This window comes from Moschus berezovskii, chromosome X, assembly GCF_049115385.1.
Source record: "Moschus berezovskii isolate FMDL1 chromosome X, NW_MosBer_1.0, whole genome shotgun sequence".
Taxonomy (NCBI): domain Eukaryota; kingdom Metazoa; phylum Chordata; class Mammalia; order Artiodactyla; family Moschidae; genus Moschus; species Moschus berezovskii.
In genome coordinates, this window is record NC_142488.1 from 100757348 (window position 1) to 100773616 (window position 16269).

Genomic DNA, 16269 nt, shown 5'->3' on the forward strand with positions numbered 1-16269 from the left:
TTCCGGAGGGGGAACTTATGTAAACCCGGGGCGAATTCATGTCAATATATGGCAAAACCAACCAATATAATATTGTAAAATAATTTGCCTCCAATAAAAAATAAATTAATTACTTAAAAAAAAAAAGAAATATACTCAGGACTGGCACCAGGGCTGAAAGAGCAGCCGTTGGAGCACAGTAAAAATGAGGCATCAGTGAGTACTTGGGGACATCACCTTTTTCTCTCCTTCAGCCAATAAATAGGACACAACTTGGAGACCTGTGTCCTGAAATAAACTGGGCTGATTCTATCTGAAAAAAATAAATAAATAAAAGAAAATGCATGTTGGATTCTAATTTGGGGGTCAATATTTCATTCCTAGATTGGGGACTGCTTATAATTGAAGCCGACTTGGAACTCTTCTTGTCTACATAAACTTGAAGCAAGACCTTGAGTCTGTTGTACTGTCCATTTTGTGAAGGCTTCATATACACCATGTGGGAGTCTATCCACAGAGAGAGCACAATGTAAGTTTTGTAATATTGCCTATAGTTAGTCTAAATCTTGCATTACACTATAGATAGTATATATAGAAATATACCACTTATCATCTGCAATATTGAAGTCTAAGAAAGAATCCTTCACAGCTATGAGGCTGATACCACAAATGCAAGGACATCTTGCTTTAAGCACTAAAAAAAGAATTATGTGTAAATCTAATATTTATTAGTGATTTTAAAAGATACCTTATACCATAATGGAAAAGAATATTAAAAACTAATATGTGTGTGTGTGTGTGTGTGTGTGTGTATAACTAGATCACTTTCCTGTACCACAGAAACTGGCACAAAATTGTAAATCAACTGTAACAAAAATATACATGTTGATAAAATAGATAAAATAAAAGATACCTATGGCAAATCATTTTGCAAGGCAAACGCTTTTTCATTTGTATTTGTTAACCCAGATTTCATTCGTTTTCCTTCAGTTCGGTTCAGTCACCCAGTCGTGTCCAACTCTTTGCGATCCCATGGAAAGCAACACGACAGGCCTCCCTGTCCATCGCCACTTCCCAGACTCTACTCAAACTCATGTGCATTGAGTCGGTGATGCCATCCAACCATCTCATCCTCTGTCTCCCCCTTCTCCTCCTGCCTTCAACCTTTCCCAGCATCAGGGTCTTTTCTAATAAGTCAATTCTTTGCATCAAGTGGCCAAAGTATCAAAGTTTCAGCTTCAGCATCAGTCCTTCCAGTAAATATTCAGGACTGATTTCCTTTAGGATGGACTGGTTGGATCTCCTTGATGTCCAAGGGACTCTCAAGAGTCTTTTCCAACACCACAGTTCAAAAGCATCATTTCTTCGGTGCTCAGCCTTCTTTATAGTCTAGCTCTCACATCCATACATGTCTACTGGGAAAACTATAGTTTTGACTAGATGGACCTTTGTTGGAAAAAGTAATGTCTCTGCTTTTTAATATGCTGTCTAGGTTGGTCATAACTTTTCTTCCAAGGAGCAAGCGTCTTTTAATTTCATGACTCCAGTCACCATCTGCAGTGATTTTTGAGCCCCCCAAAATAGAGTCTGTCACTGTTTCCACTGTTCCCCCCATCTATTTGCCATGAAGTGATGGGACCAGATGGCATGATCTTAGTTTTCTGAATGTTGAGTTTTAAACCAAATTTTTCACTCTCCTCTTTCACTTTCATCAAGAGGCTCTTTAGTTCTTTGCTTTCTGTCAGAAGGGTGGTGTCATCTGCATATCTGAGGTTATCGATATTTTTCATGGCAATCTTGATTCCAGCTTGTGCTTCTTCCAGCCCAGCATTTCTCATGATGTACTCTGCATATAAGTTAAATAAGCAGGGTGACAATATACAACCTTGACGTACTCCTTTTCCTATTTGGAACGTCTGTTGTTCCATGTCCAGTTCTAACTGTTGCTTCCTGACCTGCATACAGGTTTCTCAAGAGTCAGGTCAGCTGGTCTGGTATTCCCGTCTCTTTCAGAATTTTCCAGTTTGTTGTGATTCACACTGTCAAAGGCTTTGGCATAGTCAATGAAGCAGAAGTAGATGTTTTTCTGAAACTCTCTTGCTTTTTCTATGATCCAGCAGATGTTGGCAATTTGATCTCTGGTTCCTCTGCCTTTTCTAAATCCAGCTTGAACATCTGGAAGTTCACGGTTCATATACTGTTGAAGCCTGGCTTGGAGAATTTTGAGAATTACTTTGCTAGCGTGTGAGATGAGTGGAATTGTGCAGTAGTTTGAGCATTCTTTGGCATTGGGATGAAAACTGACCTTTTCCAGTCCTGTGGCCACTGCTGAGTTGTCCAAATTTGCTGGCATATTGAGTACAGCACTTTCATAGCATCATCTTTTAAGATTTGAAATAGCTCAACTGGAATTCCACCACCTCCACTAGCTTTGTTTACAGAGATGCTTCCTAAGGCCCACTTGATTTTTGCATTCCAGGATGTCTGGCTCTATGTTGGTGATCACACCATCATAATTATCTGGGTCTTGAAGATCTTTTTTTGTATAGTTCTTCTGTGTATTCTTGCCACCTCTTCTTAATATCTTCTGCTTTTGTTATGTCCATACCATTTCTGTCCTTTATTGTGCCCATCTTCGCATGAAATGTTCCCTTGGTATCTCTAATTTTCTTGAAGAGATCTCTAGACTTTCTCATTATATTGTTTTCCTCTACTTCTTTGCACTGATCACTGAGGAAGGCTTTCTTATCTCTCCTTGCTATTCTTTGGAACTCTGCATTCGAATGGGTATATTTTTCCTTTTCTCCTTTGCCTTTTGCCTCTCTTCTATTCACAGCTATTTGTAAGGCCTCCTCAGACAACCATTTTGCATTTTGTATTTCTTTTTCTTGGGGATGGTCTTGATCCCTGTCTCCTGTACAATGTCATGAAACTCCATCCATAGTTCTTCAGGCACTCTATTAGATCTAGTCCCTTAAATCTATTTCTCACTTCCACTGTATAATCATAAGGGATTTGATTTAGGTCTTACCTGAATGGTCTAGTGGTTTCCCCTACTTTCTTCAATTTAAGTCTGAATTTGTCAATATGGAGTTCACGGTCTGTGCCACAGTCAGCTCCTGGTCTTGTTTTCACTGACTGTATACAACTTCTCCATCTTTGGCTGTAGAGAATACAATCAATTTGATTTCGGTATTGATCATCTGGTGATGACCATGTGTATAGTCTTTTCTTGTATTGTTGGCAAAACTCTATTAGACTTTGCCCTGCTTCCTTCTGTACTCTAAGGCCAAATTTGCCTGTTACTGCAGGTGTTTCTTGACTTCCTACATTTGCATTCCAGTCCCCTATAACGAAAAGGACATCTTTTTTGGGTGCTAGTTCTAGAAGGTCTTGTAGGTCTTCATAGAACCGTTCAACTTCAGCTTCTTCAAATTAGTGGTTTGGGAATAGACTTGGATTACTGTGATATTCAATGGTTTGCCTTCTAGAGGAGCAGAGAGCATTCTGTCATTTTTGAGATTACACCCAAGTGTTGCATTTTGGACTCTTTTGTTGACTATGATGGCTACTCTATTTCTTCTAAAGGATTCTTGTCCACAGCAGTAGATATAATGGTGATCTGAGTTAAATTCACCCATTCCAGTCCATTTTAGTTCACTGATTCCTAAAATGTTGATGTTCACTCTTGCCATCTCCTGTTTGACCACTTCCAATTTGCCTTGATTCGTGGACTTAACATTCCAGGTTCCTATGTAATGTTGCTCTTTACAGCATTGGACTTTACTTCCATCTCCTTAGGTACAGATAAAATGTCCTGAAGGCTGGCCTTGCCCCTGGATATTTAATCTCCAGACTGCTTTGTTTCCCAACTGGAGAAAATATCTCATCACGTTGACTATTCACTTGGCAAATATTTATTGAATGTCTGGAAGTGCTGGGCACTGGGTCCCTACCCTCTTGGAGTTCTCCAGACTCATCAGGGAGACTGCGGCTGGGCAAATGCCTCACATTTTAGCACATGAAGGCATGTAAAAGGTGAAGGCACTCACTGTCCTCATCTCTAAAATAAGGTCAGTAATAGGAACTATCGTATAAGGCTGTGCTGAATATTAACTGGGAAAACATCCATGTCAGTTGATGACTACAGTGGCTGGCAAGTGTTATTATTTTGTTGTTATTTTCTAGGGCAACAATTATCTGTGCCTGAAAGAGGTGGACAAGATTGTAGATGAGCAATAGGAGTTTTAAAAAATGAGTAGGTATTTGTGAAGTAGAAGCATCAGAGGATGAATGTTCCAGGCAAATGGAGCTGTGTGCAAGGACACAGAAGTAGTAAGGACCCAGTAAGTATCTGGAAAATGGATTTGGCATGTTGGAGGATAAAGGACATAGGGAGAAATGGAAAATGGTGGTAAACTACTGGGGGGCAGGCAAGGCTCCAGAGAGGAGGTGACATTTGGACTGGGTCTTGAAGGATGAGTAGGTGTTTGCCAGGCAAAGAAGAAGAGTATACTAGTGGTGGGAACACATACACAAAGGCACAAAGTTGTAAATGTATATGAACTATTTGGAAGATTGCATGCTATGGCCAGGGCTCTGCATTCAAGGACTTCTCTCCTCTGCTTAGAGGATTCAGAGATATCAGATTGTTTGGCAGATTTGTGGGATGGGCCCTCTGAAGTCAGTTTGCATGAGGGATTCATTGGGGAATAAAAGCAGAGCATGTGCACCAAAGGAAAGAGGGATGAGGGGAACAGACTCACATCTGTCTTACAGGCTTATACAGGCAGACCTCAGAGACATTGCAGGTTTGGTTCCAGACTACCGCAATAAAGCCAATATGCAAATAAAGCAAAGCACAAAAATTTTTTGGTTCCAGAGTACACATAAAAGCTATGTTTACACTCTAATGTATTCTCTTAAGTGTGCAACAGCATTATGTCTAAAAAAACAATGTGCGTAGCTTAATTTTTAAAAAGGCTTTATTGGTAAAAACGTCTAACGACCATCTGAGCCTTTGCTGAGTTGTAACCACTTTACAATGTGCTTCCCTGGTGGCATACTGGTAAAGAATCCATCTGCCTGTGCAGGTGATACAGGAGATGCAGGTTCCATCCTTGGGTCAGGAAGATTCCCTAAAGAAAGAAATGGCAACCCACTCCAGTATTCTTGCCTGGGAAATCCCATGGACAGAGGAGCCTGACAGGCTACAGTGCACAGGGTCGCAAAAGATTCGGACATGACTGAGTACACACACACGCAATCTTTTTACAATAGTAACATCAAAGATCACTGACCACAGATCACTATCACAAATATAAGAATAATGAAACGGCTTGAAATATTGTGACAATTACCAAAATGTGACTCAAAGACAAGGCATAAACAAATACTGTTGGAAAAATGGCACTGAGAGACATGATTGAGGCAGGGTGGCCACAAATCTTTACCTTATAAAGTATGCCATAGCCTTGGAGCAGACAGAATGAGGGTTCCTGTATTCAGCAGAACCTCTCCATATTGGCAACTGAGCCCTGAGGAAAGCTGAAAGTGGAAACTAAAGGGCTTGTTAAAGGCTTGTTTCCTTAAAACCTCCAGGAGACTCAAACACAAGGAGACTGTGCTTTGGTTCACACAATACATACGCACCAACTCTGTGTAAACTGTTTTAGCGTAAGGTGACAAGGTATAACAGTGCAGGGGGAGGGAGGGCCTTCTCTCCACTGTGCACAGGATACTGTGGGACTGTAGGACACTGAGGGCTCCCGAACACCACCAATACGGTGGCAGCTCTTGGCCAGCAGAAGGCACACCCGCCTGTAATGTCACAGCTGGTGGCCATGGTGACTGTCAGGACAGATGTGCTGATGGAGGCAGTAGACAGCCATCTTTTATCCAGCAGTGCCCCTCGCAGAGGAGTGCCAAAGAAAAAAAAACTAAAAGGGTGGGTAATGTGGTGGCAGGCAGGACTTGTCCTTGAACCCAAATGAGAGGATCTTAGGAGATTCCTGGGACTCCTTTGGAGGAGGGGAGTAAAAACTATAGGAAGGAAAAGACCCTGCAAGAGGAAGATAAGGACAAAAGGCAATAAACATGGGCTATATTTAGGGGATCAAATGGGTAGGACTTGGTGAAATTTGCATGTGGGTGATCAGGGAAATGATAGCGTGCCAGGTGAAGCCAAGGTGTCTGACTTATATGGTTCCCCCAACGGAGGTGTTTATTGGGATTTACAGCCCATCATTCCAGAAGAAAGTATGTCAGGTATAAAGTGGGACCAAGCTAAGAGAGATGATGGGAACTAGGTGTAGCTAATTCACAGTAAGGGGTTGGAAACCAAAGGCCAAAAATTTGCCTGGGTTGTGGGCAAGGGCTCTGTGTGGGGTGTGGCTTCTCATGCAACCCAAACAGCAAGTTAACCTGACTTTCCCATCACTTTCCATCTTTTCTTCTCTATAGGATCCCTCCCTTCAATACTGAGACATGGCCAAACATCTCTCATGTTTAAGACAAAAATTTTCTCTTGACCTCATATCCTTCTGCTACTTCCTTTACCTTCTGATGCCTCAGTGAGTAAAAAAAAAATCTGCCTGCAATGCAGAAGACACAGGTTCGATCCCTGTGTCAGGGAGATCCTCTGGAGGAGGGCATGGCAACCCACTCCAGTATTCTTGCCTGGACAATCCGACGGACTGAGGAGCCTGGCCGGCTACTGCCCATAGGGTTGGAAAGAGTCAGACACAACTGAGCGACTAAACGCAGCATACAAAGGGTTTCCTCAAGCTGCTGCCTCCAATTGCTCATCTCCCTGCTCACTTCTGGCCTCTGCTCCTATCACTTCCCCATTATTCCACCACCACTGACCTCTGTGTTGCTAACACCAATGTGTCCTTTTCTGTTGCTGTTGTTCAGTCACTAAGTCATGTCCAGCTCTTTCCGACCCCATGGACTGCAGCACACCAGGCTCCTCTGTCCTCCACTATCTCCTGGAGTTTACTCAAATTCATATCCATTGATGCTATCTAATTTGCAGCCATGAAATTAAAAGGCGCTTACTCCTTGGAAGGAAAGTTATGACCAGCCTAGATAGCATATTAAAAAGCAGAGACATTACTTTGCCAACCAAGGTCCGTCTAGTCAAGGCTATGGTTTTTCTCGTGGTCATGTATGGATGTGAGAGTTGGACTGTGAAGAAAGCTGATCGCTGAAGAACTGATGCTTTTGAACTGTGGTGCTGGAGAAGACTCTTGAGAGTCCCTTGGACTGCAAGGAGATCCAACCAGTCCATTCTAAAGATCAATCCTGGGTGTTCATTGGAAGGACTGATGCTAAAGCTGAAACTGCAATCCTTTGGCCACCTCATGCGACAAGCTGACTTGCTGGAAAAGACTCTGATGATGGGAAGGATTGGGGGAGGGAAGAGAAGGGGACGACAGAGAATGCGATGGCTGGATGGCATCACCGACTCGATGGACATGAGTTTGAGTGAACTCCGGGAGTTGGTGATGGACAGGGAGGCCTGGTGTGCTGTGACTCATGGGGTCGCAAAGAGTCGGACATGACTGAGCGACTGAACTGAACTGTCAGTCACACACAGCCTTTTTAAGGGGCTTCCCCCATAGATCAGAGGGTAAAGAATCCACCTGCAATGCAGGAGACACAGGAGATGAGGCTTCAATCCCTGGGTTGGAAAGATCCTCTGGAGAAGGAAATGGCAACCTACTGAAGTGTTCTTGCCTGGAAAATTTCAAGGACAGAGGAGCCTGGTAGGCTACAGCCCAAAGAGTTGCAAAGAGTCGGACAGGACTGAGCAACTAAACACAGTCTCCTTTTCTGACCTTACATAATTTGACATTGCAGATCTCTTGTATTTTCACTTCTGTGATAACATGGGGTCGCGGAGAGTCGGACACGACTGAGCGACTGAACTGAACTGAACTGACTGAAGAGTTTGAGGGCATTTTGTCTGGATCGAAATATGTGACAATACTTTTACTTCGTTCCCTATGCAAATTTGTCACTGAGCAGCAAACCAAAATTGAGGCCCTCTTGAAGCCCATGTCAATGGCCTTCTGTCCCCAGGCTCTTAAATTTCTTGGCCTAAATAGAAGCCATAAATCAATGGCCATTTTCAGTGCCATGCCATTTTTGAACATTCATGGCCATGAGTAAATGCTCACTATGCACCAGACACTAGTTTAATCACCTAACATGAACTGACGGAATTAAATTTCACTGCAAGATTGCAGGCAAAGGTCGACGGTACCACTATCATCCCCATTTTATAGCTGGGGTGACTGACACAGCTGCTAAGTGTGGAACTGGGATTAAAAACCCAGGTCATCTGACTGCAAAGTTCTCATTCCTAACCACGAGGCTGTAGTGTGAGAGGGGTGTCAGGCTGAGTGTGCAAAAGCCAGGCCCTCCCATCACCGGATACCCAGCCCAAGGTCCGTGCTGCCCAGAATCAATCACTCACATGACATTCCTGCACAGGATTTTTCCAAATGAACTTTTTATTAATTTAAAAATCCAGAAATACAGTGACTACATAAATAAGTACCCTATTTAGGTACATGTCCTGTGAGAAGAGTGAAAGGGTAATACTGTTATGTTATTCTTACTTGTTTACATGAGTTAACTAGAAAATGGCTACAGCTGCTAAGTGGTACTTATGGGCTTTGCTTGTTCCAAGTGTTTATGGTACAAATAAATACACAAGAAGAACCACATCCATTCCTCTCTACTAAGCACAGGCGGCTCGGCCTCTTCTCTCTCTGCAACACCAAACACTGGAGGGTTTCTACGTTGGCCTCGCCCAGCACCCCAGCTCCTGCTTCACACTATGCCTGGTCAAGGTGTGTCCCGGCGCCTGCGGGCAACAGTCTATCCAGGGAAGCTCCCTGGGTGTTCCCTTCAGGTTGAGCTTTAAGAGAACACCTGGGTGGGAAGGTTTTGGGGCTGAGTCATCAGAAGGAGAATCGCCACTGCCTCAGGCTCCAATGACTTGTTTCCACACTATGGAAATACTGCCACCTCCGGGCGGGAGACAGCAGCTGCTTAATGTTCAACCCCCCACCCCCACCACTAATACTCTGGATGGCCTCCTTCCTTCCCCTCCCCTCCTGTGTCTGAGGGGCTGGTCCCCTGAAGGCCTGGCCACCAGGCCTCCGTGGCTCTTTGATGAGAACAGACTCCTTTACGCCAGGTTGCCATAAAGACTGGACCTTTTACATTTTTTCCCTATAGGTGTCAAATACCAAAAAAATGTTCATCTTACCTATGGTTACAGAGTAGGAAAAATGGGATTTCTCGGTCCTTAATATTTAAGTATCCACTAGAGTTCATCCAGGCACCCCCTGAGGAGATAAATCTAGAGAGCAGGTTTGAGATTCCTGCTTATGGAGAATTTATAGTTTTCCCTCAGAATTTATAGTTTTCTCTCAGAATGGATCACCCGGGCTCTGGTATTAGGCTGCAAAGAGACATTTTTGGAGCAGCCCTCACTGGGATCCATGATTCAGGTTCATGCATGGTGCATGAGAGGAGAATGGTAGGAAGGCTTAGGATAAGGATTGTTATCAGAATCCCCATTTCCCCCAGTGAGCGATAATTCTCCTAACTGAAGCTTGGGAGGACAGAGTCCCTTTGCCAAGTAAAAACCAACTCCTGTAATTGGAGAAGAGAAGCTGCCCTTTTAAGAAGCTTCTAGAATTTCATCATTTAACCAAAATTTTTGGACTAGAGAACTATGACCTCAGGACAATAAGTGAGGATTGAGCTGTTAATTGGTGAGTTTTGTTGACTTGAAAACACATGGCTGACCTTACTGACTTCTAGCAACTCTTTCCTTAAATAATTATTTTCTTTTATGTAGACTCAGTTTCTAAAAGTTTTACTCAATTCTAACTTCCTTATGGAGGTTTAGGGAGAAAAGAGAAGTGGTGTCATAAGGTAAAAGTTCTTTTCCACCTCAGAGTGAAGGCAGCCATGAAATGGTGTTCTTGTTCTTTCCCAGAATCGGTGCCATCAACAACCACATCATAGACCCAAGGGCAGAGCCTTCTGCTCACAACTCCTTATTTATCCTCCTGGGTGCCAGCTGCCTCCATGTTACTTGGGAGTCAGGCAAGGGAAAGAAGGGGAAAGTCTACACTAGTCTTGCCTCAGAATGAAGGCTGCAGTTCAGTGTGTGTGTGCACGCACATGTGTATGTGTACCTGTGTGTGTGAATATGGGAAGTTTTTTTTTAAACACAAGACATTCTAAATTTTAAAGAGAAGAATTTCATACTAATATTTTCTCTGTACTAAAGAACTCCTACTAAGCAATTCCCTTCTCTTTCACTAGAATAACTTTCTAGATAGAAACCCAGCGGTTTTGTTTACTCTTTAACCTGTAAAGAAATGTGATTCTCCCAGACACTAGAGCAGTGTTGTGGCGTCCTAGCCCTCTTCCTCCCACAGAGAATTCAAAACTCTTCTAGTCTCTTTGGAGGATATGTTTAAGGGCTGACATACCACTCCAATAAAGGAGCAAGTTATGCTGTGCACGGCGTGAATAACTGACTGCATTTGAGTTTGGGGTTTTAGGACACTGTTGACTTAAGCAAAGTAAGCCTGCAGTCCAGCTGCAGCTTGAGTTTTCTTGCTTTACTCTATCCAATACTGTCTGTCTTGTCTAACAGTGGCCCTTTTCAGACCTTTCCAGGTACAAAACTTTGACCAAATCTTCAAGCTCCGTTCGGCACACACGACTTGAACACATCTGGCTGATCTGGGCTTCTCCTTCAGTGAAGATCTTCCACTGGCCTAAAAGGCAAACACAAAGTGGCCCAGAGATGTGAGAGGAGGGCAGAGCCAATGAGGAGCAGAACTGACACACCCAAGCCTTCCCTGCATGCTCACGGATCCGTCAGGGGAGCTCGAAGATAGGCGTCATGAACTTTCAGCAAAACAGACCCTGAAACACGTTCCTGGGGACAGATATGGAACATGGGTCACAGGGTCTTCATTTCAACATACAGCATTTGTCAGAATCCCAAGAGTAAAACCTAAGTGTTATTCTTGGAATTTTTACCGTCTACTTAGCATTTAGGACTTGCTTCACTATCAGGGCGTGAGCTCTTAGGTGGCAGCAGGTCAAATAAGGCACTTTGGGGACCTGTGCCTGGCACATTCCTGGGGCTTGGCTTACTCTCTGAGGCCTGAATATTAGTTTGGGTTACTTGATTGTTTACTGCTCGTTTCTTTATTCCTGTCACCCTTTGTCAAAAACTCTCCCCTCTCAGTTCCAGTGAAGTGGATGAACCTAGCTAGAGCCTGTTATACAAAGTGATGTAAGTCAGAAAGAGAAAAACGAATATCGTTTCTTAACATATATATATATATATATAAAATCTAGAAAGATGGTACTGATGAACCTATTTGCAGGGAAGGAATAGAGATGCAGACGAAACAGACTTGTGGACACAGTGACAGAAGGAGAGAGTGGGACAAATGGAGAAAGTAGTGTCGACATATATACACCACCATGTGTAAAATGCACAGCTGCTGGGAAGCTGCTGTATAACACAGGGAGCCCCGCCTGGCACTCTGTGATGACCTAGGCAGGTGGGAGCCGGGGAAGGGAGGGAGGCTCAAGAAGGAGGAGATGTATGTATAATTATGACTGATTTGCATTGTTGTATGGCAGAAACCATCACAACATTGTAAAGCAATTTTCCTCCAAGTAAAAAATAAAATAAAAGCACTCTAAATATATTTAAATGGATACTAAATGCTAAGAATGAGAACACAGAAACTTGAAGACCCTTCGCAAAGAACTGGTAAAACAGTGCTTGCTTCATCTATTGATATATTTTAGACTGAGTCAATCTTTTTTTTAAATTGACTTGTCATTAAACTTGATTAGTATATACAAAAAAAACCCAACTCTCCTCTCTGCTTTGTCTTATGCCCACATGCTGACCTCATCCCACCCTTAGCAAGCCTCCCCTGCTTTGCAGGGGAGTTCCAGCATCACATCCACCAGGGGATCCCTCTCTGCTCTGGGCCAACTGCATCCCTTCCATTTCCTGTCATCCTTATTCTGGTCCCCTTCCAGTCCCTGTTTTCTCCCGCACTCCCCCAGAACTGTCCACATTTCCAATGTGTCCCTACCAACTTCTCTATCCTCCCTCCAGCCATGCTAACTGAGCAAGCGGTTTTGAGCGTGTTCCCTGTGCTGAGTGCTGGAAATCACCGGATGTCTCTGAACCATCCCTTTTCTAACTTTCCTGGTCCCTCCGTGGCATGATTTTCCTTCCCCTGCTATCATCCTGCTCTGGCAAATAGGCTTCCTAACAAAATGCCCACCTGCATACCCTCTTCAGTCTTCCTTTTATCCCCATAATGTTGCCACTTGGAGAACCTCTTGTCCAAGGTCAGCAAGCTCGTTTTAATCCAGAACTGACATTGAACCTCTTTTCTTTCTCTCACCACAGGAGATCATGTCCCCCTTCCTTATAGCCTCCCATCTTGCTGCTCCTCTCTCACTTGGATTCTTCACTTCTCCCTAGTCTCTCAGATTTGATGGGAAAGGGGAGATGGGTCATATAAGAAAGCAGCTTCCACCAAAGCCCTGCAGTGCACCAGGATCTGACAGGCACATTATACACAGGGTCAAGCTTGCACTTCTCTGTCCCCAGGTGACTCTGCAGGATCATCTCATCACTCACTGCCTTCAGCTGCACACAGAGGAACACATCATCTACCTCCATTATACACCCCCAATGCTAACTGTGATGGGAAGAGTTTGCTTAAATCATCTTCCAAGTGCCCCACTGCCTAGCACAATGCCTGGCTCACAGTATGAAGAAAAATATGTTCTCTGAAATTAATTGGTAATTTCAAAAGTCACATTATTGATCGTGGGATCCTAGACTCTGCCTCCTTTATTCCAGACTCACAGGAACTTCCAACTCCGTCTGAATTCTCCTGCTGTCTAGTTAGTTGTCTACTCATCTCCTGCAGAATAAACACTTGACCTTACCAATCCTATGTCCAACAGCCTACTGGATAGCTCTGCTCAGATGGACTTCAAACATGTTCCAAATAAAACTCATTTTTTTTCACCAATTCTCATTCTCCAGTTTCCTACTGGTGAATGGTATTACTCTTCACTCAATCTATAAAGTTGCTAATATTGGAGTCATTCTAAACTCATTTCTCTCTTTGCTCCTGATCTTGATGGTGCAACTTCCACCCCTCACAGGGACCCCTCCTCCCCTGTCTAACTGACTTAATACAGTCTAACAGCTTCCTACAGATGATCACCAGCTCTCTCGCTAGAAACCCACTTTACACCCCATATAGCAAGTGTCACTTTCTAAAAATCAGATATGAATGCATCATTCACTTGCTTAAAAACCGCCACTGGGGTTCTCTGGTCTGGAGATCAAGTACAACTTCTTAGTGTGGCATATATCAATTTGCCAACAAAGATCCATCTAGTCAGAGCTATGGTTTATCCAGCAGTCATATATGGATGTGAGAGTTGAACCATAAAGAAGGCTGAGCACCAAAGAATTAACGCTTTTGAACTGTGGTGCTGGAAAAGACTCTTAGACAGTCCCTTGGACTCTAAGGAGATAAAACCAGTCAATCCTAAAGGAAATCAATCCTGAATATTTATTGAAAGGAATGATGGTGAAGCTCCATTCCTTTGGCCACCTGATGTGAGGAGCTGACTCACTGGAAAAGACCCTGATGTTGGGAAAGACTGAGGGCAGGAGAAGGGGGCGACAGAGGATGAGATGGTTGGGTGGCAATACTGACTCAATGGCCATGAATCTAAGCAAGGAAAGACAGGGAAGCCTGGCGTCCTGCAGTCAATGGGTTCATGAAGAGTGACTGAGCGATGGAACAACAACTGGCTTCTTTAGAATATGGCTTCTCAAAGTCATACATGCTTAATAAATGCATCTGAGAGCCAAGAAACATCTTTCCAAGGCACCATCTTCATACACTTGATACACTGTGTATAAGTTTGTAGCAACTACCCAGGCTCCTTGCCTGCTATCTCAACTTCTCACTGGCTTCTTCCAGGCCCTCTACTTCCTACCTCCAACTTGTCTCACCTTTCTGTGCAACCTATGTGGCCTTTGTGAGTCTTTGTCACCCACACCCACATTTCTTGTTTGCTCCTATCTGAGTCTTCTCTTAGGCTGTACCCTCTCCTTGGACTGATTTCCTGACCTGTTGCCCAGTCACACCCTTCTCTTTCAAAACCCACCTCCTCCCCGACTAAGCCCACCTGGCTCTCATCTCATTGTTTTTCGCAGATTCCCCTGAACACTTACATATTTAACTCTTCAGAAGTATACTAATTCATAATGAACGCACTTTCATGTTCTGTCTCACCCATTAGAATTCCCAGTGGATAGAAATTCTGTGCCTTTTATTCCTTTAGAAGTCCTCTCACCCCTGCCCCCACCTCCCACCCTCCCTCAGTGCCTAGCAGGATCTAGTCCCAGGCTCCACCTAGAGTAGAAAGTGGGAGAGTCGCTAGTAGGCTTGAGTGCTTTTAAAGAAACATGACCACCAGGGCAGTTCCAAGGAGTTAAACAGAACTTTGAGAAAACCCAAGAATCGATATGCAGTCATCTTCTCTCTGTCTCTCTCAGCCCCACAAGTGAGGTCATAGCTTTCCAGATGTGAGGTCTCCACATCTGGATAGACCAGACCTCGGAACCTCTTAAGACTCTGGGTTTATCACCCAGAGGAGAGAGAGAAAATAGTCTCTCTAAAGTTGATGTGGAGCATCGCTCCTGTTCAGTGAGAACACAGCTGGTACTTCAGTCTGGGAGATAAGACGTGGACAACTAGATGTGTTTTCCAAGGAGGAGTGAAGACAGTTGTCACTTACTCAACGTTGTCCTGGTCACCAGCTTGAAGTGATGGAGTTCCTCAAACATCCTCTTGGAGATCTTCTCAATATGGAAGTGCTGGAGGATGCCTGGGGCCAAGCAAAAAATCAGGCAGGTGGTCAGGTGCTGTCTGGAACCAGCAACGCTGTTTTCTGCTTGAACTAAGCATATCATCTCATTTCTGGGGCTTAGGAGTCTCAAGCTGGGCTGTGTAATGTGCTTAACCAGGAACTTGGTTGACTCAAGGGTTATAATTGACTGCTTTTGTTTTCTTGGCTCACTGACCTTCCCCCTGGTTCTCCAGAGGATGGAGATAAGGGAGACAGAGCTGCTGACCATGGGACCCATTCCTGGGGAAAGCCATGGGGAATCAAGTATGGGTGCTGGTTGGAGTTTCTGTAGCCAAAAGCAGTATTAGACATTCTGCCCTTGCCCCCAGTCTGAGTTGGCTATGTCCCTGCCAAGACACAGGCTGCCCCCCTGGCTCGGCAGTGAGAACTTGAAGCAGGCTTTGCACATGGGTCATTTGTGTAAATGGAGAAGCCATCCCACTTCCTAAACACCCCAGAAAGCATATTTTCCTTTGGGAAGCAATCATAGCTCCTTTCGCTTTCCCTTATAAAAAATGGGCAGAGTGAAAATAACCGGGCTCCCACAGTCTCAACCTTGCCCAAATAGCTTTCATCAGAATAACATGTGAACAATTGAAAACTGCCTTGCAGTTAAGGAACAATGTTACCAGCCCACTTAAATAATCCTCCAGAGGTCTACAGGGAGCAGTGGATATGGAACCTGGGTTTTCCTCTGTCCAGCATTCACAGATCTTTGATGACCCAGTGCTGTGTACACAGGTTCTTTAGAGGTGACAGTAACCAGTTGAAAAGCATCCACAACCCTCTGTGGGGCAATGCCAGCAGGGAAGCCAACAGAACAGTGCTTAGTCCTGGTGACTAAGGAGCTAAGGAGTTAGAGATGGCAAACCAACATTCCTAGGTCAAAAGCAAAAATAAATAGTGCTGAGCCTTATATGTGTGTTCTAGCATATTTTTAAAGGGGTAGAGAGAAGTTCCTATTCTTTTGAGAAAGAAGGGAGACAAAAAAAGGTCCACAAATACTAGAGCAGTTGTTCCTCAAAGGATGGGTCCAAGTACTGCCTGTAGCAGCAGCATCCAGCTATTTGTTAGAAACACAAGTGTTTAGATACTCCCCTTGGCTGACTGCACTCAAATTTCTTGGATGGGGCAACGTAGCTGTGTCTCACCCTAGCACCCTGTGTGATGCCAAAACTTACTTGAGTTTGACACTCTCGAGCCTTAGGTGGGATCCAGTTGCAGTAGGATGTGCATTATTTCCCAATTGAAATGTCACCTCTACACTTG

At 44.0% G+C, this 16269-nt stretch overlaps 1 protein-coding gene across 14 annotated transcripts in view; it reads right to left on the reverse strand.

Moving 5' to 3' along the window:
- Positions 1–8473: 8473 nt before the first annotated feature.
- Positions 8474–16269, reverse strand: part of CHRDL1 (chordin like 1) — a 153158-nt gene continuing 145362 nt past the window's right edge. For all 14 annotated transcript variants that reach the window (XM_088833752.1, XM_055438708.2, XM_055438711.2 and 11 more), the window contains 2 exons: positions 14890–14979; positions 8474–10793 (listed from right to left, as the gene is read on the reverse strand). In XM_088833752.1, the coding sequence (XP_088689878.1) occupies positions 10663–10793; positions 14890–14979 (221 nt within the window). In that variant the 3' untranslated portion in view covers positions 8474–10662. The remainder of the gene's footprint in view (positions 10794–14889; positions 14980–16269) is intronic.